Source organism: Eumetopias jubatus, unplaced genomic scaffold (genome assembly GCF_037043125.1).
Source record: "Eumetopias jubatus isolate StellerSeaLion01/CBP00866 unplaced genomic scaffold, mEumJub1_p1.0 scaffold_11, whole genome shotgun sequence".
NCBI lineage: Eukaryota > Metazoa > Chordata > Mammalia > Carnivora > Otariidae > Eumetopias > Eumetopias jubatus.
Window position 1 is genome coordinate 75,789,410 of NW_028274817.1, and position 24,440 is coordinate 75,813,849.

At 46.9% G+C, this 24,440-nt stretch overlaps 1 protein-coding gene across 3 annotated transcripts; it reads left to right on the forward strand.

The window, feature by feature from the left end:
- Positions 1-270: 270 nt before the first annotated feature.
- On the forward strand, positions 271-22,559 carry GPR173 (G protein-coupled receptor 173). Of its 3 annotated transcripts, XM_028092845.2 has the most exons (3): positions 271-974; positions 14,628-14,719; positions 19,667-22,559. In XM_028092845.2, exon 3 carries the CDS (start codon positions 19,764-19,766, stop codon positions 20,883-20,885), a length of 1,122 nt encoding a protein of 373 aa, XP_027948646.1. In that variant the 5' UTR covers positions 271-974; positions 14,628-14,719; positions 19,667-19,763; the 3' UTR covers positions 20,886-22,559. The 3 variants fall into 3 exon arrangements, with proteins under 3 accessions (XP_027948646.1, XP_027948645.1, XP_027948647.1); XM_028092844.2 differs by lacking the exon at positions 14,628-14,719; XM_028092846.2 differs by lacking the exons at positions 271-974; positions 14,628-14,719 and adding an exon at positions 17,221-17,425.
- Positions 22,560-24,440: the final 1,881 nt, after the last annotated feature.

The following is a 24,440-nucleotide window of genomic DNA, read 5'->3' on the forward strand; positions in this document are numbered from 1 at the left end:
GCAGGGACCGTGCAAATCGAGGAGAGGGGGGGACAGACAGGCCGGATGGGGTCCAGCTTAAAGCCCTGGGCTCCCCACTGATACCCCGTCCAGGCTGGGGGTCCCCAACATCTTGGGACCTGGATTTGTGTGAGCTGGGGTGGTTCCCAGGCCAGGAGCGTGCCTCCGGCAGGCCCACGGTACCCCCGTTTTGCATCAGGACCCCCCCCCCTCGGATGCTCTGAGCCACCCTCCTCAACCCGGATCTAAAACCCGGGACACAGCTATCAGGCCAGCCTCTCTCTCCACCCCACCCCCTCTTTCTGGCGTCCATCCCCTCCCCAACACCACCTCTGCTGCTGCCTCTGGCTGTGGACCTGCACCTCTTCCCCATCCCCTCCAGGCCTGGGGAGCGGGGTGAGCCTGGATGAGAGCCCCCCAACCTGGGGCTCTCCCAGGCCATGGCCAGAGTGCTCCCAGAGAGGAGCCCTGGCCCCTGAGCATCTGCTAGAGGCTTGGCAGAGGCCCCGCGGGGACCGTGTCTTCTGAGGACAAAAGGCGGCGGCCAGCAGGCAGACGGGGCGGGGGGAGGGGGGACCGGCAGCCAGGCGGGCAGACGGATAGCAGGGGCCAGAGCTGGCCCCCCTCCCAGCTTGGCGGTGGCATGAAGATGGGGGTGGGAGTGTGTAGTGGGAAAAGCACCTGCCTGGACCCTCACCTGCCACCTAGCTGGGCACCCCAAGGCTGTGTGCTGCCCACTTGGTGTTCCCCAACGCCCCCAGCCCTGCCCGGTGCACCCCTCCGGTGCTTGCTTCCCCTGATGTCTGCGTTTTAGACCAGCCCGACTGCTGTATCCACGGCAACAGAAGCAGGAGTGTCACTGGCCGCCAGATCACTGAGGGTCCCACAATGTGGCCTGGGCTGTGATTTATCCTGGGTGAGACAGCTTGAGCCCCCTCCCCGGATTCCAAGACAGCCCTGCTAAGAGAGCCCAGGTAAGTAGTCAGCATCCCTCCACCCAGGTTGGGGGGGGGCTGAGATTTCTCTTCTGTCTCCCCACACATATTTCAGAGTCTCCATCACTGCCATGCTCTGTCTCTCTGACTCGGTTAGTGTGTCCCCAACCCCCCATCCCCACTCCATCACAAGGACTACTTGGGCACCCAAGCCTGGAGAGCCCTCTAGCCATCTCCATCTTCCTCAATCCCAAATGTCCCATGAAAAAGGGAACTACCACCTGTTTCCCCCCTCCCCACACAGGGTCTGTTTTTATCATTATGGTCGCATTGGGGCATGAGGCTGTGTTAATATTCCCTTGTGTGCTAGCAATGGAAGGCATGCCTGGGAGCCTGGCAGTGCTCTCGTGCCTGCACCCTGGGCAGGCTCAGCCTCCTGCAGCTGGCTTCTCCCCCTCTCCCTCCTCCTCCACTCTCCTCCAGGTTCCTTGGCCTGCATGCAGGGTATGTGTGTCTCTGTGTGTGAGAGCAGGCAGGTGGGTAGACATGACGGAGAAGCCGATCCCAGCGCAGACCACCCCCCACTCTTTCTTTCCTTCTTCCCTCCCTCTCTGCTTCCCTTCCATTCTACTTTCCCCTGTCTCTCCCCACAGGTAGCACAGACTTTTGCTCGCTCCCCACTGAAGATATTGCTGTGATTCCCGGGGGGAGGAAGCCGCTGTAGGGAAAGTGGGGTGGGGGTGGCAAGCATTTCCAGGCCCCGGGCTGCTTGATGGCTCTGTGGGGGCCAGGTCCATGCCACATAACCTGCAGGGGCCACAGTGTGGGCTCCAGCCTCCATCCAAGGCTCTCTATCTCTGTTTCACATGCCCATGTTGTGACTGGGACCCTCAGATTTTACGGCCTTGTGCACAGTGGCCAGTGATCCCTATGTCTGGAAGGGCAGGAAAGTCTGATACATGGAGAACGTGGATTCTCCTGGGACGCTTCCCCCAACTACTAGCTCTGCGGCTTGGGTGAGAGTGTGCCACTTATTGAACCTCAGTTTTCCCATCTGTCGAAGAGACCGGTAACCCTTCCATCATGGGCGTGTGTGGTGACTAAATGAGTTGGTGCATGCAAATAAAGTATGTGCATAGTAGTGGCCCTGAAACGGTATCAGCAAAGCTCATGGTCAATATTGCTGATTATTCATGATTAATATTGTTATTGATTATTTGGAGGAGGGACTGGCCCCTCTTCTTCAGGGTAGGCAAATGGAGGTTGGGGAGTGGAGGGGAGGCAGGAGCAGCTTAACGTTGTCACTCTTCCTTTGTAGGGAGTGATAAGTGGTGGCTATGGGCAGAGCCTCCCACCCCCACTCCACTCCAGTCTCCTTTCCCTGTACTTGCCCCTGTGCACGCGCGTGTGTGTGCATGCACACACACACACACACACACACACACACAGAGGCTTGAGCTCCCTTGAGGTAGCAGAGGCCTGGCTTGCAGTGTGCAGCATTCCTGGCCCTGGTGATGTAGGCGTCTCCCTGTTGAGGGGAGACTTGGCAAGAGTTGGGCCTGTGGTCAGTGGTTGGCAGTGCCTGGAGACAAGGCTGAAGCTTCTGAGATCGCAGGGCTTCTGGTAGAGCTGGGGTGTGGCCCATGCAGCAGTCAGACCCATGGGGGGATGGGTCCCAGGGATTTGCTAACCTAGAGCCTGGACTGGGGGGGACAGTGGGGTCTGCTGGCTGGTTTCTGGGTGTGGAGATGTGGTGGAACACTGAGTGAGGGGTGGGTGGCTGGAGGAGGGTCCTTAAGGCCAGTGTAGGAGGAGGAGGAGGGGAGAGTTTGAGACCCAGAAGACCCCATGGTGAGGGTTGGAAGGGGTGGGGCTTTGAGGTATAGAGTAGACTTTTCTGAAGAAGCATTTGGTGTGGAAGGGAGAGGACCCAGGCTGTGGTTTGGAGGCATCTGGGCCTGAGAGTGGGTATATATGTGTAATTGTGAACGTGTGCAGTCTGTGAGCATATGTGTTTGTCCATGGGAATTGTGGATGTATATGAGTCTGTGTGTGAACCAGACCACACGATGGTGTGTGCAAGTGTGTGAGTGTCTGGATAGGCTTGTGTGTGTACAGGGGAGTGGGTATGACTTTGCATGTCTGTCTGGGTGAGCAAATGGGCATGTTTGATTCTGAGGCTGAGTAAGATTGTGTTTCTGTGAGCCAACAGGCCTGTTGAATGTCTAGTTGTATATGTGTGTGGTATCAGTTTGTCTCTGAGTGTCCATGTCTGGTTGTATGCATATGAGTATGAGGGTTTCGGAATGCCTGGGTATGCACATGCCCAATTAGATGAACATCTAGCTGTATCTGTGTACATTTGTGTGTGCCTATGTGTGCACAGGAGTATAGGTATATCTAAATGGTGTGTTTGTGAGTGTGAGGGCATGCGTGTGTGTGTCCATGCATGTATGGGAGAGTCTGTGTGTGTCAGTATGCTGTGTGGGCATGTCTGGCATGTATGTGTATGAGTAGGTCTGTGTGTTGATGTCCATGTGGATTCTGCAGCATTTTCAATTGTGTGTATGTCTGTGTGTGTGTGTGTGTGTGTGTGTGTGTGAGTATATAGGTCTGTAGACAGACCTATGGGTTCACATCTGGTTAGGGAAGTGTTAGTGTAGATGATCACCCTCATATAAAGAGAACTAACTGTGTGGGTTGGGGAAGTGTGTGAATACACCTTTTGTGCATGAAGACATATTTTGTGGGTATGCCATTGTGTACACATTTGATTCTGTATATGGGTATGGCTGTGGGAGGGGGTCTATGCCTGTGTATATATGCACAAAAGGCTATGTGCATAGGTGAAAGAATGCATTTGGGTACATGTCTGATTGTGTTTGTGGGTACACTCTTATGTGTGAGTGCAAGTCTGGTTGTGGTATGCATGAGTAACTAGATTTCATAATACCTGGTGCACATACCTCAATATGTGTTTTGTCTGAATTTCTGAGTACAAGTGTGAATGTGTGAGTGTGGATAAGCCTGTGAGTGATCATGAGTGTACATGTGTGTGTATATGCTAGTATGTGTGAACATCTGGCTGTGTGTGCATTTGAGTGAACATGTCTATATTTGCCCATGTGTTCATATACATCTAAGTGTGTGTGTGTGTGTGTGTGTGTGTGTGAATATGCTTGTGTGTGCCTGTGTGAATGTACAGGTGTGTGAATGTACCAGTCTGTGTAGTTCCAATTATTTGTATATGTGTGTTTGTATTTATTCTGGAACATATATCATAGAACAGTATAAGTGGATGTATTTGCATGCCATACATATGTTTGTGTGTGTATGTCTTTGCATGTGTATGTGCTAAGTGTTATCAATTCTTGTGCAGATGTATAAGTATGTGACTCTTCTTCCATGTGTGCATGTGTGTGAACATAGCTTTGTGTCCAAATCTATCTGAGAATTTAAATATAAATGAATCTTCATTTGTTTGCATAGCTTCTCATATGGGTGTATGAATATGTGTTGAACACACATGGTGTGCATTCTTATTATGATTGTGTGAGTGTGTTTTGTAAGTACATTTGTGTCTCCATGTCTGGTTGTGTGCATATAGGAATGAATGATACACATGTCTGTGTGCATGTGAATGTGATCATAGGCATACACTCCCAGTTGTATGTATGTATCTATGTGTATTACAATGTCTGTATATGAATACATCATCTCATTGACAAGCAGGTCAATGGGTGTTTATGTACATGAGTACACCCACACGTGAGTGTGTGTGAAAATGCTTATGTGGTCACATCTGGGTATGTGTGTGTATACATTTGGGAGCTCACCTCTGTGTGTCCTGTTTGTTCATTGTCTCATGGGGTGTGATGTTGAGTCTGCCTGTCCGTGGACATGTGGAAGTATGCCTGTATGTATACCTGTGTTTGTGAGTGAACGTGTGTCGTTCGTGGGCATCATGTCATGTAAATATGTGCGATGCATGTACGCCTATGTTTGAGAGTAAATGGATGTGCAGGCGTGGGACCAAGTGCAGTGTGAGTGTGCATTGCTGTGAGTGTGCCTATGCGTAGGGGTAAGTGTAGGTATTTGTGCATGTGCTGGTCTGATGGTCTGTATTTGAGAAAGAGAGAAAGATTTGGCCTTGGGCCTATGCAGATAGGTCTAATCCCTGAGGGAGTGATAAAGGAGGGAACTTACGAGTCTGTGTGATGCTGTGTGTACACCCCAGCATGTATTGATGTGCATGTCTAAGACTCAGTGGCACCCTGCTAGGCCATAGCCGGCTCTGTGTAGACACCCTACAGGATGGCAAGCTATAACACCTGAGCAATCCATGACCCTCTTCTGGGGCCTCCCTGGCCTCAACCATGTGCTGGGCTTTTGCGGGGCAGTGGAGGGGGGGGTGTCTCAGGATAATTCTTGTCATCACTCCCTCTCAAGAAGTAGGAACCAATCATGGCTGATGTCTTCCTAGGGAAGGGGGCCTGTGACCTTTTAGAAACGGATTTCTTGAAACCCAAAGACCTCGCTTCCCATCCCCCCACCCTTGAAGGCCCAGGACAAAATGGCATTGTATGTGTCTAAGGTTGGCTAATGGTTTTCACGGAGAGCACCCAAACTATGCCATCCAGGCAGAAATCTAGATGTCAATGTATATGTATAAGTAAAGGTGTATCTGGGTAGAGTATGGTGTGTGTGTGTGTGTGTGTGGAGAAGGTGGTATATTTGGGTAAGAGAATGAGGGGGGAGAGAGAGAGAGAGGGAAGGGATCTGGGTTGTGTGTACGTAAGAGAAAGTCTGGGTAAGATATGTATATGAGAGATTAGGCTGTTTTTGGGAAAGGTGAGTGTGAGTGTGGGTGCATGTAAATGGTGCATTTGTGAGGTGCTACGAGAACATCAGCCTATTTGGGTGGAGGATAGTATGAGAGTTTGGGTATGGCTGGGTGGGAATGTGTGAAGCTATGTGTTTTTGAAGAATATGTGGGTATGGGTGTATCTGGATGGTGCAAGAGAGTGGGGGGTGTCTGGATGATGTATGTGTTTTATAGCGTAGATGTATCTGTGTTGTGTTAAGAGAGAGCATGGGTGTTTCTGGGTAGAGCGTGTACATGAGGGAGTATGGGTGTGATGGGGTGGGAGCATTTAAGTATGGGTATATCTGGATGGTGTCTAGGTGGGTGAGCATATAAGTCTATTAGGCAGTGGAAATGTGTGATGGAATATATCTAGGTGGTGTGTGTGTGTGTAAGAGAGAATTTGGGCACATCTGGGTGATGATGGGGATGTGTGTGAATGTATATATAATTGGAGTATCTATGGATGGTGTGTGGGAGTGTATGTGGATGAGGTGTGTGTGTAGTGTGTGTGAGAGATTATGGGCATATCTGCATTGGGTGTGTGGAGTGTGGGTATTCTGGATGATGGTGTTTAAGAGAGGGGGATCTGGATTGTGTGTATGTATAAAAGAGAGTGCAGGTGTTTCTGAGTGTGGTGGGCATGTGACAGCATAGATGTTATCTGGTGGGAGGAATGTGTAGGTGTAGCTGGTTGGTTGTAAGTGTTTGGATTTAACTGGGTTGGGGGATGTGAGTGGGTATATCTGGATGTCATGTGTGTGAGGTGTGGATATATCTGGATGGTGTGTGAGAGAGAGTGTAGTGGTACATGTGGGCTGGGTGTGAGACAGTGTGTGGGTATAGTTTGGGTAGAGTGTGTTTGAATATGAGTGTATCTAAGTGGTGGGTGGGTGAAAGCACAGGTGTATTTGGGTGGTGGAATGTGTAGTAAGGTATATCTGGATGGTGTATTGTAAGAGCTTTGGTTGTGTATCTGGGTGTGTATGTACTTGGATATGTGTGTGAGGGTGTTTATAACTGGATGGGGTGTGTGAGAGAGTTTGGGGGACATATCTGGGTGGAAAGTGCATGTTTGGAGTGTGAGTGCATCTGAGTGGTGTAGAGGGGATGAGAGCATAGATGTATCTGGGCAGTGGAGTGTTTGGGGAGGGATAAATTGATGGTATGTGTGAGAGTTGGATATATCTGGGTGGGATGTGTGTGTGTGAATGCAAATGTATTTAGATGGTAGTAGAGTGTATCTAGTTGATGTGTGTGTATATCTCAATGGTCCATTTAGGATGAATCTGGATGGTGTATATGTTTTAGAGGGTGGATGTATCTGGGTTGGGCTGTGTAAGTGGGACTGTGTTTGGGGTGAGTGTGTGTGTGAGAGAGAGAGAGAAAATATGGGTGTATATGGATAGGATTTGTGTGTGAACAGGTGTCTCTGGATAATGTGTCGTTATCTGTGTGTGTGAACGTACTTGGTTGGGAATTTGTGAGTGTAGTGTCTTTGAATGGTGTGTGTGTCATTGTGGGTGTGTGTCTTGATACCATGTGTGAAAGAGACTGTAGGTGTGCCTGGGTCAAATATGAGGGCTCTAGGTTAGGGGTGTCTATGGGTTTGAGTATATCTGAATGTTGCATATGAGAGTGTGGGTGTACTGAGTTGGGAGTTTGCATAAGTGTGGCTGTAGCTGGGTGGAGTGGCTGTGAACGTGGGTGTATTTAAAGTGTGTGTGTGTGTGTGTGTGTGTGTATGAGGATGGGATGTGTGTGAGTGTGGCTGTATCAGTATTGGGTATGTGTGTGAAAGTGGGTGTGTCTGAATGGTGTGTGTAAGAAAGAGAATGTGCACCTATCTGGGTTGGGGTGTGAGTGTGGGTGTATCTAAGAAGTGTGGGCATCTCTCTGGCTGGTGCATGAGAGACAGATAGGGTATATCTGGGTGGTGTGTGAAAGAGTATATAGGTCAATCTGTGTGGGGTGTGTGAGTGTATCTGGGTGAGGGTGTGTGCATGTGAGCATATCTGCATAGTGTGTATGAGAGTGTTTGGGTGTGGAAACATATCTGAGAATGTGGGTGTATCTGCTTGTGAGTGTGGGTTTATCCAGATGGTTCGTAGGTGGTGTATCTGGGTGTTTTGTGTGTTTGATAGTGTGGGTGTGTCTGGGTAGGGTGTGTGATTGTGGGTGTGTGTAGGAATGTGTATGTCTTTCCTAGGGCATATATGCCTCTGCTAGAGTGCCTGTAAATGTGAGCACATCCATGTTTGTGTATGTGGTGAGCAAATCTATGTTTGTGTAGCCACACATGGGTGTGCTATCGGTGTGTGTGCTTGTGTGTGCATGTGTTTGTGCTAGAGTGGTGTGAATCTGTATGTGTGTGTGAGGTGAGTGTGTTTCTCCATGTGAGTAAGTTCAGCGGGCAAGGTCTCCGGAGCCAGGCTCTGGCTTTGCATCCTAGTTCTGCCATTTATTAGCTGTGGGTCTTTGGGCAAGTCACCTAATCTCAGTTAAGCCCCCATTTCTTCTTTGTAAAGTAAGGGTAATAACACTATCTCATAGGGTGAAGATCAGATGAGTTAATATTTGGAAAGTGTTTAGGACAGTGCCTGGCACATAATAAGTCCTCTGTGCCATATCAGATGTGGACTAGTACTACAATTATTGCACGTGCCTGGTTTGTAAGTAACAGTATGTGTCCATCTGCAAGTGCAACAGAGTTGTTTCTATGTGCATATTTGCCCCATTATCTGTATCCATGTGTTTGTGTAAGAAAGTGAGCTGATTCTGTGTGTATGTGAGTGTTTTTGTACATAAAACTAGCTTTATACTTAAATGTGTCCCAGAGTGTATATAAAACCCTGAGTGTATGAGAAAGGAAGTATGTGTCTAGGAGGTCAGTGGAGGGGTTTGGCCACACACGTGTATTTCCCAGTGTACATCTGGGTGTATGAATGCACACATCTGTATCTGTGGTGATGTGTGTCCCTGTGAGTGCAGATGTTACCTGTGTTGCTGGTACGCTGCATATATGAGCGTGTGTGTGCCTGGGTGTGTGCATGTGTGCATGCACACACACCAGTATGTTTTTATCTGAATATGTAAACAGGTTTGTAGTAGTCAGGATGTAGATGTGTACATGTCAATCTCTGTGTAGTCTATACACGTAGAAAGGTTAATATCGAGGTTTATATATGATGATGATGATGTGTGTGTATGTGTGTGTATAAAGGATTTGTGTCCATATAGCCGTGTACTAGCATCTTTGTATTTGTGTTGTAAAAGTGAATGCATAGGTGTGAATGGGTGTGTGCATGTGAGGGTTTGTGACTGTGTTTATAAGCCTTGGTGACTATATGGTTATGTATGTGTGAGTCTACATTGCTCTGTCTATGCCTGCCTGCCTCTGTGTGTGTGGCAGGAAACCTGAGCGATAAGCCAGTATGTGTGAGCATGTCTGTTCTGTGTGTATAATGTGTGTGTACCAAGGCAAGGTTTGTATAAGATAGTGGATCTTATTTATTTTATTTTTATTTAAATTCAATTAATTAACGTAAAATGTATTATTGGTTTCAGAGGTAGAGGTCAGTGGTTCATCAGTCTTATATAATACCCAGTGCTCATTACATCCCGTGCCCTCCTTAATGTCCATCACCATTTACCCCATCCCCTCAGCAACCCTCTAGCAACCCTCAGTTTGTTTCCTATGATTAAGAGTCTCTTATGGTTTGTTTCCCTCTCTGCTTTCATCTTGTTTTATTTTTTCCTCTCTTCCCCTATGATCCTCTGTTTTGTTTCTTAAATTCCATATATGAGTGAGATCATATGATAATTGTCTTTCTCTGACTGACTTATTTTACTTAGCATAATACCTTCTAGTTCCATCCACGTCATTGCAAATGGCAAGATTTCTTTTTTTTGATGACTGAGTAGTATTCCATAAAATAGTGGATTATAATCTCTTAATGTAAGAGCCTGGGGTGGGGGAGGGCCTGGATCTATAGGATGTGAATTGGACTCACCCTGTATGTGAATGTCAGTTCTTATGTCTATGCATGCATGATTGTGTCTGAAAGCATGTAGGTCCATATGATTTGTTTTTGGTTTTTTTTTTAAGAGAGAGAGAGTGCAGTAGCGGGGGGAGGAGGGACAGAGGGAGAGAAAGAATCTTAAGCAGCCTCCCCGCCCAGCTCAGAGCCCCAGTGGGGCTCAATCCCATGACCCTGAGATCATGACCTGAGCCAAAATCAAAAGTTGGTCGCTTAACTGACGGAGCCACCCAGGCACCCCAGGTCCATATGATTTGGTTTGTATGTGTATGTGTCTGCATGTGCCCATGTGTGTGGTGAGTTTTTCTCTGCCTAGGCCTATATTTCTATTGAAGGGTGGTTATCTGTATGTGTGTATGTTTGTGTGTGTTTTGTATATCTTTGCATGATTTGCCGGTAGGTGGGTACCTACACACATGCCTAACTTTCTGTGTAGAAGAGGAGGGGTGTGTGTGTGTGTGTGTGTGTGTGTACCTGTACACATACACCTGATTGTGCTTATCAGCTGGTGTAAGTCTGGATGTGAGTGCAAATTTGAATATTGATGTACACGTGTTCCTGTGTACACTTATCTGTCCATGTGTGCTAGTGTGTCTATGCAATGTGACTGGATGTGAATGTCTTAGGGCATTCCCAACCTGGCACATGGAAAAAGTGAAATATCTATATGGCACGTTGGAGTAAACTGAAGAGGATTTAGGGGTACTGGGGTTTGGCGAAAAGAAATTTCTTACATTTCTTTACATTATACAAATTGTGATGAAGAAAACAAAAAATGCAAAGTTTTAGGGGAGTTATTAAATAATTGAATTTGTATACAACTTTTTTGTATACAACTTTCAAGTAAAACATTTTCAGGATTTTTTCATAGCACACTGAACTCACTTCTGGAAACATAACTTTTATTCACTTGTGCAAATTTGTAATGGTCAGCATTCATGCCCACTCCTGAGCCTTTGGTTGTGACTGTCTTTATTTATTTTGGGGTAATTTGACTCCTTTATGGACATTTCCATCATGATTTGGTAAAGTAGTTTGTGCTGAGCATCAAGGTTCTACATCAAGTTATTGTATTTCTTGGTAAAAACCCAAAGAAAACAGGGGCACCTGGGTGGCTCAGTCGTTGAGCGTCTGCCTTCAGCTCAGGTCATGATCTCAGGGTCCTGGGATCGAGCCCCGCATAGGGCTCCCTGCTCAGTGGGGAGTCTGCTTCTCCCTCTCCTACTCTCCCTGCTTGCGTTCCCTCTCTTGCTGTCCCTCTCTCTCTATCTCTCTCTCTGTCAAAATAAATAAATCTTAAAAAAAAAAGAAACAAATAACCATTAGTACTTTTGACACAGATATAAACTTCTATTGTGACCTGCTACTTCTTGATCTTGGAAAGCCTGGTGATAAAGGTAAGACCAAGTCCGTGGAGGTTGTGCAGGTACCATTTGCCTTAATGTCCTCAGTAATTAGCTTGAATGTGTGACACATAGCTGCATAATTCTGCAGGTCAGCAAAGCTCACCTTAAAAGCATTAGCTTTGGGGTCATCAGGTACCATTTTGGTTTCTCTGACACTTTTGTACCATACCAACCTTTCTTAAGAAATGCAACAACTAACTGCTTATTCATCCCTGTTTCACCTCCCTTTGATAACTCACTTGTTTTTGCCATGGCCAGGCAGAGACCCAGGTTTTACGCTTGAAATGGCTAATGATCTCTTCTGTCTCTTGGTGGTCACCATCAGCAGGAAACTGCTTGCATGACTAGGTGGCAGCAAATGGCCAAAGAGGTTTTTTGGGGGGGTGGTTACTGGTTAAAACTCCTTTCTTATCAATAATCAAAACTTGGATAATTCATAGTTTTTGAATTTTGTGCTTCAAAGATAGGATCCTTTTTTAAATCTAACACTTCTTTTCTTTCAATCAAATGTGATGTTGAAATTTCTTGTAACAAGTGCACATGAATTTTGAATCCAACCAAAAATGTTCATTTTGAGTATTTCAAAATAATTGATGAAACTTTTGCCCTAAGTAGACACAGACATTACTCTACTCATCTTAATAAGTCTTTTTTAGTAGTCAACTTAATAACACTAACTAATTATCACCCAGGGAACCATACATGACCTTACTTCTAAGTTGAAGTTTGGCTTTGAATCCATAAACCTTGACAGTATACTTTCATATATTTTTGAGTGTCTTAAAATTTTTTGATGTAATTTTATTCATGTGCTCAAAGAGCCATTTGTTGAAATGAGTAAGCATCAAATCTGCAAATGAGAATCATTCACAAAAAAATGCTGAAATTTTTCTTTTAGCTCATAAATCTTTTACAGAATCCTTACACACTTAAGTTTAAAACAATAGAGAAAAGTGTACTGATCCCAAAGCTTCACAGAAATTCAACACACGGGTGGGTAGTACCTTGGGTTTAATGAAATTCACCTAGCATCATTTACTGTGGAAATTAGACCCACAGGTAAACTTTTATAGGTGAGTGCTCCTTGGTGCATGAATCTCGGCAATTTCAGAACAAATTCCAGATGTAAACTTCATGCCATCTCAGTAGTCCACAGACTACTGCAGAGTATCCATGATATTAGAAAATATTCATGTATCACTTTGAATATTTCAACCTTAGTTTATTTTGGTGCTTCTTGCATTTCTCTTCGGGCTTTCTGACTAGTACTATGAACTGAGCACAATTAATCAACATCTAGAGATGCATCAATATAAAATGAAAACCCTTTTGATTCAACAGTCTTCTGAGTTAGTGTCATTTCAGTGGTCCTTTGACCCATCATCACTGTGTCTCCTAATAGCAATAATTGAAAGTGACCTCTTTCCTATTCTTTTTACTTCACTGGTCCTAAATATGATGTGGACAATTTCCTGGCAGACTGCTAGAACGTTCCTGGCAGAACGCTGAGATACTACTGGGAAGGGCATCTTAGCTTTACTTGTTAATCATGCAATCCTGTCACTAGCTTGTTGAGCTCCATGTAAGAATTTTCTAACCCAAATTAAAAAGAAAAAAAAATGTTCTAACCCATCTCATAAAAGAGCCAGGTTTCTTAATTTGCATTTTGAGATGCTTTTAAAAGTCCAAATATTTCTCTTTGTGAGAGTGTTTCATGGCCAGTTGACCATCATAGCCTACTGGGAAATGAAGTTTCTTTTTTTTTTAATCTTTTTAATTTAAATTCAGTTAGCCAACATATAGTACATCATTAGTTTCAGATGTAGTGTTTATCAGTTGCGTATAACACCCAGTGTGAAGTTTCTCTTGATAACTTTTCCACACAAATCGGACATATAGGCTGCGGATGAGAGGGCTTACTTGGCAGCTGGATCCAAATTTGGGACAATCCTTATTAAACTGCTTAAATTAGGGAGATCCTGGAGTTTTTGGAGGGAGACTGTGTTTGTCTTGTGAGTCTCCTGATTTTCCAGCTTTAATCAAAATGTCCATTTTGATGGGAAAAGAAATATCTTAAAAATTAAATCTACTTGAATATGAAGTATTGAAGGGGCCAGCAGATCTTAGTGACTTCTGAAAACTGATTTTTTAAAAAAGCAAATTTGAGGTCTTCTGCATTCTTTTTTTTTTTAAGATTTTATTTATTTATTTGAGAGAGAGAGAATGAGAGATAGAGAGCACGAGAAGGAAGAGGGTCAGAGGGAGAAGCAGACTCCCCGCTGAGCGGGGAGCCCGATGCGGGACTCCATCCCGGGACTCTGGGATCATGACCTGAGCCGAAGGCAGTCGCTTAACAAACTGAGCCACCCAGGCGCCCTGAGGTCTTCTGCATTCTTAAGAGAACAGCACTCTGGAAACAAAGCCTTAAAGGCCTAACTTTCCCTTTAATGAATCAATTCAGTTCAACCACAGGCTTTATTCTTTTATTGACAAATATTTTCACCTAAAAACAAAAGGTAATAATTTATTCTGAAATAAATTATGAAATCCCACGAAGAATCAGATTTGGCTAATTTTTAATATTAAAAGCCAGTTGCAAGTAAATCAGTAAATAAACCAAGAAATAATAAAAATTATATTGTAATGTTTTTAAAAGAGTCCTTTTAGAAACACTGTGAAATACTTATGGATGAATGGTATAATAGATATGCTTCAGAATACTCTGGAAGTGAGGGAAGTGGGTGAGGTTATAGGCAAAACAAGACCCTAAGGGTTGATCATTGATGAATCTGGGCAGTGGGTGCACTGAAGTTCATTACAGGACTCTTTCTACTTTTTTATTTTTTTTTGAAGACTTTATTTGTCAGAAAGAGAGAGTACAAGCAGGGAGAGCGGCAGGCAGTGGGAGAAGCAGGCTCCCCACTGAGCAAGGAACCCAATGTGGGACGATCCCAGGAACCTGGGATCATGATCATGACCTGAGCTGAAGGCAGACGCTTAACCGACTGAGCCACCCAGGCGTCCCTCTTTCTACTTTTTTATATCTCAAATGTTCTAGAAGGAAAAAAGATTTTCTATAAAGAAGGAACAATTAGGGCAATTAACAAAATAGTTACATTCTCTTTAGGAATACCTGCTACTATGTAATAATAATAATAATAATAATAATAATAACAACAGTCATGCAACTATTTTTGTAGAAAAAAGTGGAAAATTTTAAATAAGTTCAAATTAAAAAGAAAAACAGGTGTTGTACATGTATGGGCAAAACCAAAAAACCTCACTGATGAGCAAGGGTGGCAATCAAAGTAATAATCAGACTATGTGGGATGTTTCAACAGGAAGCAATCTAAACATTTACAACCTCTCTTTGACCCCCTAGAGCCTCTCTTGGTCTGGCTCCCTGCTATGGCAGGTGCCCACCAGCCAAACAGCTCTGCTAATGTTTCCACCTGTGCCTGAAGGAGTCGGCTGGTATGTGCACGTATGCGGGTTTGTCTCTGGGTGTAGACCTGCTGCGGTGTGTGTATATCAAGTAATGTGAGCAAGCTTGTGTGTGCACACTTGTCTGTGTGTGCAGGAGTGTTTGTATACCTGGGCGGTTTTTCTTTTTGTGATTGGTTGTGCTTGCACATTGCAAGGGGGGGGTGTTGGAGCTGGTATACTTCTCTGCATAAGTGAGTACGTACGTGAATGGGTATCTGTGTACCTGTGCCAGGATGTACATGTCTGTTTTGGTGAGTGTGCCTAATTTATGTGAAAGGGTTTGGATCAGTCAGCCTCATGTGTTAGAGTATGTACATGTGTGTATATGTGAGCAGTTTTTGCTTGTCTGTTTTATTCTCCATGCAAATATATCTGAGGGGGGTTCTGTCTGTGTGTACATACATGTGTGTGTTTGTGTGTGTGTATGCATGTGGCAGATTTCAGGTGCATGTGAGTATGGCATATGCAAGTGACTTTGAGTGTCATTGTGTGTAACAGTATTTGTATGTGATGATATAGGTATGCCACCGTGTACATGCCTGTGTTACAGAAGTTTGTCTGATTATGTGGGAGGATTTGAATAATCAGGTAGATTGTATATATGAGTCTCTGTGTGAGTAGGTTTGCATATGTGTATCTATCTGTCAGGATTTGAGTGTTCATCTGTGTGTGTGCGTGTATGTGTGTGTGTGTTAGGGGAGTTATAATTGTGGGTTTATGAGCCATTACACATGTGTGTGTGTCTGAGTGTGTGTATATGATCAGTTGTCAGCCCTCTCATACCTAACACCCTCTTTTATGTAACATATTTTGTAACACCCCTTTACTATATAGACATGAAGTTCTTAGGTAATATAATCTCTCTGCACATATGATTTCAAAAGAAAACCCATATAGTATTTCATACGATATGCATATTGTATTAACTCTAATACAAGTTAATTAAAAGGAAGTGATTTATAAGGTAGTAATTTGTATTTTGATATGTGAATGTTTGGGCATGGCACTCCCCAGGAAATTCAAAAAGGTAGTTAGAGGCTTGTAACATCTTATGAGTAAATGTGGATTTGGAAGGGGAAAAATCAGAAACTGCCCCTTGCTCAAAGTGCAGGAAAATGACAGGCAAAGGCCTAGGGGTGAGATTTTCCGAAATAGTTAACAGCTCAAAGAAAGTGCTACCCCCAAACAAAGTGCAGTCCCCTCTGGACTTACTTGACAGCTATATTCCTGAGTAATTCAGGTTATATTAAACTAGAGGGAAATTTGTATTTATATGTGAAATAGAGTTATTAGGTTCAAGGTTCAGTTCATTACAAACCCAAAGTCCTAGGGCATTCGGGACACATGTTGACTGTGTGAGACTGCCCCACACATCACTGGATGGCCAGCATCCTTGCCCTGGACTCCTCAATGTTAGAAGGACATCCTACACCCTAGCGTTGTGGCAACTAAAAATGCTCCTGCAGATTTCCAAAATGTCCCCTAGGGGGCACTAACGTCTTTATTGAAGACGATGCACTGGTTTAGACGGGGTATATACACTGTGCCTGCGGAAGAAGGCCCCAGAGACCATATGCAGTGTGTGCGCATGCGTGCGAGGCCATGTCCCTGTGCGTGAGCCGGTTGCTGTCCGTAGGTCTCCATAGCAGGAGCCTATGCGTGTGACCGTGTGTGTAGCTGCGTATCTTTCTGAGGGCGTCTGGGTACGCGCAGGTGTGTATGTGTTGTGTGCGTGTGCTCACGCTTTTAGCCTGGGACGGGCCCAAGCTGTGGCTGCCAGTCGGCTCAGAAGAACCCTCTCCTCACTTGTAGAGTCGCTCCAGCTTTCCAGGCAACGCCAGGGTTTTGTTCATTTGCTGCTATTGTTTTGTGTTGTTTTGTTTCATTTTAGTGTGTGTGGTTTTTTTTGTTTTGGTTTGGTTTGCTTTCACTGAGACTCTGGGCTACAAATTATCCACCTTCTGGATCTTAGTGTGTTTCCCTGTGTCTCCCTCTCCATCTTTTTTTCTGCTTCTCTCTGTCTCTATCTCTGCCTCTCTCCCAACCCGTCTCTTTATCTCTCTATTGTTCTCTCTTTCTTTCCTGGCATTATCCCTCTCCTATCTCTTTGTCTCTCTTTCTCCCTCCCTTCTTCCCTCCCTCCCTTTGTCTCTGTCACTTTTCTCTCTTTCTCTCTCTCCCTCCTTCTCTGTCTCTCTGTCTCTGTCTCTACTTTTCTGTCTCTATTTCTCTCTCATACTCCGTTTCTATGTGTGTCTCTCTTTTTTTCACTCTTCTCCTTTTGGTCTCTATTTCTATCTCTTCCTGTTTGTGTGGAAGGTCGGCTCCCCTTTCTCTGTTTATTTCTCCCCTTCTCCCTCCTATGTCTCTGTCTCTCTCTCTTGCAAACCTCTCTCCTCTGTCACTGTTTGTGTGTCTCTCTGATTCTCTTTTATATTCAATCTCTCTCTGTCTCTAATGCTTTCCCCCTGCTTCCCCTCAAGGCTAAGGAGTATGTGTGTGCATGTGTGTACAAATTTACACACACCCAGCTGTCAGCTGGTCCACAGTTCTGTGGGAGCTTTCAAGCCTTGAGGGGGCTGAAAGGGGGCCCACCAACCCCACTTCTCCCAAGCCCCTGCCCTAGCACCTTCTCATGGCCTATTGGCACTGTGTCTGAGACTTCGGGGTACCATCAAAAAAGCTTGGCCGCAGGTGACTGTGGCAGGCCAGGTTGGAGCGAGTGGGGAAACAATACCGAGGGGTGACTTCCTGGGAGGGAGAGGGTAGAAAGGCTCCACTCAGCCCCGTGTCCCTCAACCTCAAGCCCATCGCAGCCCCAACAGTAGTTCTGAGCTTCTTCAGCTTGCTGCCTTCCCTCTGGGACCTACCATGTTACGTTATCACACTCCTCCCCGACTAGCCCCAGGCTTACACACACCAGGAACCCTCCTGTTCCCCTCCCCACAAGCTTGGCCTGTGCCCTCCCCCTCCTGTACTGCCCAGCCTGCCTTTCAGCAAATCCCACCTGGATGCCTCCAGGCAGCCCTCCCAGAGCGACCAGCCCCTTTAGTCCCTCAGCCAATTAATCTCACAGCCTTTGACTGAGGGCCTTCTGTGCTATGCACTGCTCTTCTAGAGGAGAATGTCTGAGTCTCTACTCCCTGCCCTTGTGGAGCTTTCATTCTAATAGGGAGAGGCAGGCAATAAACTGAATTTTAAGTAAATTATATAGTGCATTAGAAGAGATAAGTTCTACGAAGAAAGATAAAGCAGAGCAAGGGACACAGAGTGCTATTAGTTCTCACCTGAATTACTGCAGGAGCCTCTTATGTAGTCTCCCTACTTCCACCTTTGCCCCACCTGGTCTGTGCTCCCCACAGCAGCAAGGGGATCCTTTTCAACCCCAAGTCATATCACATCTTGCCTCTGCTCCCATGGCTCCCCTCTCACTCAGAGTAAAAGTCACAGTCCTCACCATGGCCTACATGATCTGGCCTCACCGCCCTTCTGACCTTACCTCCCACTGCTTTCTGATCACTCACTCCGTTCCCTGCACAGTAGCCTCTTTGCTCTTCCCCAAATACACCACGTGTGATCCCACCTCAGGGCCTTTGTGCTAGCTGTTCCCTCTGCCTGGACTTCTCTTCCCTCCAATAACCACATGGCTTACTCTCACCTCCTTTAAGTTTTTGCTTAGATGATACTGCCTCCGTGAAGCCTTCCCTGTCCGTTTCATCTAAAAGTATACCTCCCCCACCCCTAGCACTTCCTATCCCCTTTCCCTCCTTTACTTTTCTTTTTAGGAACTTATCATCATCTGACCTACTACTATTCTTCACCTATATATCTTCTTTATCATCTAGAATATCAGCTCCGTAAGGGCAGGGATCCTTTTCTATCTGGTTCACAGCTGTGTCCCCAGTGCCTGGCACACAGTAGATGCTCAATAAATCGCTTTTCAATGAATGAATGCATACAAGCACACTCATATCTTTATATTCACAGTACTCCCTGCCCCACTTAAAATAAAAACCCAAGTCCTTATTATGGCCCACAGCCCTAAACAGTCTGGCTCCAGACACCTCTGTGACTTCACTTTCTACTACTGTCTCCCCTCCCCGCCCTTTTCCAACCACACTGGTCTTCCCACTCTTTCTTGAGCATGCTAACCACATTCCTAATCATGAATAAAAAACTCATTTAATGGGTGGCTACCAGCATTAACAAAAAATCATGAAATACAATAGAACTAACGGGGCACATTACACATAGGATCAGTACTGTTTTGTGAAACTTTTGGTTCAGTATGTGGGCACGTATGTGTATGTGTACCAGGTCATGATGTAAAATGTTTGGCTTACTATGGGTAGCAGTCAAAAAAGTTTGAAGAACATAACCTTAGGGCTTTGCAAAGGGGGAGAAGAGCTGCACCAACACCCCCACCCCACAGACCCCCCCCCAAGGGAGGAAACCGGTAACAGAGGACATCCAGAGAGGTGAAGCAGCCCCCTCCCCCAGCAAGGAGCGGGTAGGAGGAGGAGTGGGCCAGGGGCAGGCCTGACACCAGCTGGGGAGTAAGTGCGGAGACCATGTAGACCCACTAACACTGCCCTTTCTGTTTATTCCTCACCTTTCTTTCCATCCGTTTCTCACTGTCTCTTTTTCTTGTGTCTCTCTCTCCTCCTCCTCTCTTTCTCTCTCCATCTCTATCTCTATCTTCCCTTTCCCTCTCTCCCTGTCTCTGGTTCTGTTTCTTCTTATCTCTTCTCATTCTCATTCCCCCATTTCCCTCTCAATTTGTATCTATTTATATCTTTGTCACCATTTTCATTTTGTTCTCTCCTTTCTCACTCTGTCTCTGTGCCTCTGTCCGCGTTTTTCTCTCTGGCTCTGTCCTGCCGGCATCTCTCTGTCTCTCTCTGTCTGCGTCTCCCCCATTATCCCCATTTGCAGGTGCAGCCCAACAGGACAACTGATGGAGTCCCCCAGGGCCCATCGAATACCGGACTGGCTAATCCCATAGGGCTGGGAGCAGCCCCCGCCCCTCAGTATGGCCAACACTACCGGAGAGCCCGAAGAGGTGAGCGGCGCACTGTCCCCGCCATCGGCATCAGCTTACGTGAAGCTGGTACTGCTGGGACTGATCATGTGCGTAAGCCTAGCGGGCAACGCCATCTTGTCCCTGCTGGTGCTCAAGGAGCGTGCCCTGCACAAGGCTCCTTATTACTTTTTGCTGGACCTGTGCCTGGCCGACGGCATACGCTCTGCCGTCTGCTTCCCCTTTGTGCTGGCTTCTGTGCGCCACGGCTCCTCATGGACCTTCAGTGCGCTCAGCTGCAAGATTGTGGCCTTTATGGCTGTGCTCTTTTGCTTCCATGCGGCCTTCATGCTGTTCTGCATCAGCGTCACCCGCTACATGGCCATCGCCCACCACCGCTTCTATGCCAAGCGCATGACACTCTGGACATGTGCAGCTGTCATCTGCATGGCCTGGACCCTGTCTGTGGCCATGGCCTTCCCACCTGTCTTTGATGTGGGCACCTACAAGTTTATCCGCGAGGAGGACCAGTGCATCTTTGAGCATCGCTACTTCAAGGCCAATGACACGCTGGGCTTCATGCTTATGTTGGCTGTGCTCATGGCAGCTACACACGCTGTCTATGGCAAGCTTCTCCTCTTCGAGTATCGTCACCGCAAGATGAAGCCAGTGCAGATGGTGCCTGCCATCAGCCAGAACTGGACATTCCATGGCCCTGGGGCCACCGGCCAGGCTGCTGCCAACTGGATCGCTGGCTTTGGCCGTGGGCCCATGCCACCAACACTGCTGGGTATCAGGCAGAATGGGCACGCAGCCAGCCGGCGGCTGCTGGGCATGGACGAGGTCAAGGGTGAAAAGCAGCTGGGCCGTATGTTCTACGCGATCACACTGCTCTTCTTGCTCCTCTGGTCACCCTACATCGTGGCCTGCTACTGGCGAGTGTTTGTGAAAGCCTGTGCTGTGCCCCACCGTTACCTGGCCACCGCTGTTTGGATGAGCTTCGCCCAGGCTGCTGTCAACCCGATCGTCTGCTTCCTGCTCAACAAGGACCTCAAGAAGTGCCTGAGGACTCACGCCCCCTGCTGGGGCACAGGAGGTGCCCCGGCTCCCAGAGAACCCTACTGTGTCATGTGAAGCAAGCTGGTAGGCAGACAGGCAGGGAGAAGGTCATGGCTACCATGATGGGGCCAGCAGTAAGGGAAGGGTGGGCCCCATACAGGAGCCTTTCTTTCTGAGCTCCAGCCCTAGCCCCTTGAACCACCCGGAATCGAGGCACCTTTGCCAACACCTCCCCAGGGTTGGAGACTGGGGTGGGGGACTGGGAAAGAGGCATTTCTAATTCTGTGGGGCCTGTCTCCGTTGCCTCCTTCTCCACTTCTACAATCTCTCTCCTTTCCTCTCTCTTTCTTTCTTTCTCTCTCTTTCATCCTCTCTCTCTCTCAGAAGTGACAATTCAGAAAAAGAAACTAAGACTGAAAATGCAGGTTTTTCTACTAGCAGCTGAGGAGACAGGCTTTCTTGCTTTAATGTCTCTCCTTCTGACATAGTCCAGAAGTGGGAAATTTGTCCTGTAAAATAGACTTCCAGAGCTCTTATTGCCCCTCTGCTCCCATGCACCCTCGCCTTCTGAGTTCTTTAGCAAGGGCTGGGTGTTTAGGGAGAAATTCATCTGCTGACAACTGGGACCAAAGGGGGTGCTGGGTCCCCAGGGAGCAGAGATGTTTAATTGCTATGTTGTGTGCAATGTTGTTTTAAGCTAACCCTGGTCCCAAGCCTGGTTTCCTCTCCCTCCCCACCATATCCAGACCTCCCAAGTGTTTCTTGAGCATCTGTTCAAGAAGCCAGGAGGGGAGGGAGAAGGACCCCTGGGATGGGCCCAGGCTAGGTGAAGAACGGGATGTGAGCTGCACGCCTCAAGCTGAAGAGACCCGAGCTTAGCTGCATTCTTTCGAGCTGCCCCCTGGATCCCCAGCCCCCAACTCTTCTTCCTGAGGATGGAAATCCACTCCAGCCCCACTAGGGCTGATGTGGGTGCCATACAGGCAGGAGCATTCCCCCAGGGAAGTGTAGGGAGAGAGCCAAACTCCCCAGAGTAACTGGATCCCAGCACCTGGGGTCAGAGCAGAACTCAACCCCAGAATTGTCTCCTGGGTTCACACTATTCTCCTGAGGATGAAAAGTTGGGGGGTGGCCTTGGTATAACACATAGTGGTTTAAGCTCCAAGGCACTGTGGACTTGAGTCCATTCCTATCTGACCTCTTTTTGTCCCCTTCAAGCCTCAGGGGCCTCAAGCCCCTCTTAGTAGCCCTTGGCCTTCTGGGCCCTCAGCCCCCAACTTCCTTCCCCTGAACAGCCCTTCTCCCCCTTCCTCCCTCCACCCAAAGTGGAGCAGACTGCAGCCAGATTCTCCAGGTGGGAGAGCGCAAGCCTCCCTCCCAGGGCAGAGTCCACTCTGGGCTCACATCACTGCCAGTTCTTATGGACTGGTGAGCCAAGCTGGCATTCCTTTGCCTGGCCTTGCCCGGATTCTTTGTCCCCCTCTTGTTTCCTGAGGGAGGGGGAGATCTGTATTTATCTACCCCCTTCCCCTTCCTGATAGAAGCCGTTGTCCTAAGCTCCCTCCCTACCCCCACGACAGCCCCGGAACTGGGGAAGCCTTGACCCAAGAGGAATGGGGAGGGCACTCTAGGCAGGAGAGACATGAATGAGCCTGGCTGTGGAGTGGTCCTGGAAAGGCAGGCCAGAGTGGCTGAGAGGCTGGGGTGGAGGGTACCTGTTCTCTCAGTAATAGTGATGGGGGTGCCTTTCCCAGGGAATGGGGTGGGGGGAACCACAGGGGTGGGAGTAGGTAGGGTACATTCTGGAGGGTTTTCCTCCATTTCTTTTTTCTAACTGCCTGGATTCACCATTGGATTTTGTAAATGGAAAACTGAAAAGAACAATGCTATATTGGATGTTTTCTCTTTCTGACTCTGTGTGTGTGTGTGTGTGTGTGTGTGTGTGTGTGTGTCCTGTCTGCATGACCACATGTGGGGAGATATGGTCAAGTGGGACTGTGTTTGACTTTGTGTGGGGAGGCACCACTGCCTGGTGCACACATGTGAGCAAATGCCTGTATGTGGAGACATATGGCGCACACACACACGTACATGTATGCACCTAATTGAAAGGAGACAAACGAGTTATGTGCCTGCAGTAGGAAGTAGAGTGGTCGGAGAAAAGAATTTTAAAACCGTACGTATGTATGCAGCAAGAGGGTAGACTCCCATCTCCTAAAAATCTTCCTCCTTTGACCCAGGCTCTCAACATGGGGGGACAGGATACTTGAGAACCCCATCTCTTCCCAAAGCCTGGAGCCCCTGGGTACCATTCCAACTCCTGTATCACTCTCCTCTCCAAAATGCAAACAAGGTGTTCCTGAAAGTGGACCACTTTGGAGAATAGGGACAGGGAATTGGGGATCAAACCTGAATGGGGAACTAACGGGGCTAGAAATTGCCCCCTACAAAGTAATGGCTTCTGGAGGGGCTGGTCAGTCGGGGATGGGAGCCCTTCTGAAGAGTCCACTGTATACCGCTGGGACTTTGGTAAGCTTTGACTAAATTCAGAGGAGGGATGTTACAGGGTGGTTAAACCTAAGCCTGGGCGTCTACCCAGCTAGCCTGCTCCCTGGGCACTCAATTTACTATTTATTTACTTATTCTCTCAGGTGCACAGAATTGAGTTGACCATACTCCTCAGTTCTTGGCACACTACATCATCGTTGGCCCATGCGAGTCCCTTTTATTCTTTGTTTTGTTTTGTTTCTTCCCCTTCATCACCCATCCCTGATCCAATACCCCCTCCCACATAGGCACCCACTCTCGTGTATTTAATGTATGTCCTTCCAATTCACCGTTCATGTGTTTATTTACATATATGTGTATCTGTGAAAAATATATGGTATTGTTATGTGTTTTGATTTACATAAACAGTATTGTACTATAAATCTTGTTCTGTTTCTTTTTTCACTCAACATTCTGTTTTTGAGAGATTCAGCCTTGTTGCTGTACGTAGATCTAATTCATTCTAGTGGTCCATCTTCTACATATATCACATTTTTCTTATCCATTCCCCTGGTGATGGGTCTCTAGGTTGCCTCCAATTTCCTGCTACCACAGAAAGGCTGCAATGGGCAGTTTCCTACATGTCTTAAGGATGCCTAATTTAGAGGAGAGGAAACTGAAACTCAGAGGCAGTGATTTGGTTAGGGCTACAAAGTGAGGAGCACACCCGTGATGTGAATCCCAGACCAAAGCCAGAACCCCACCACCATGCGTCAGGAAAGACCATCAATCTGGCCCCCCAAAATCTAAAATACAATTAAAAACGGCATACACTGAGGAAAGGATTGGAAGGAGGGCAAGTATCGAGTGGACGAAGAGATAGAAAACCCTAGAAAAATCTGGCGGACGAACGGAATCACAATCATTTTAATGACGCAGAGGAAGTTACTCTCGTGTGTGTGATTACTTCTAGAGTCATTTTGCAGAGATGCAAAACGCCATGTCAAACTCTGGCCCCAAATGAAAGGTCCTAGGTTTCTAAATTCCAGGCTCCTTTAGGGCAACCCTAGCCCCGGGGGCCACATCACGGTTCGCCACAGGGACAAACGCCGGGAAGAGGAGAAAGGGCAGATTTAAGAAGTG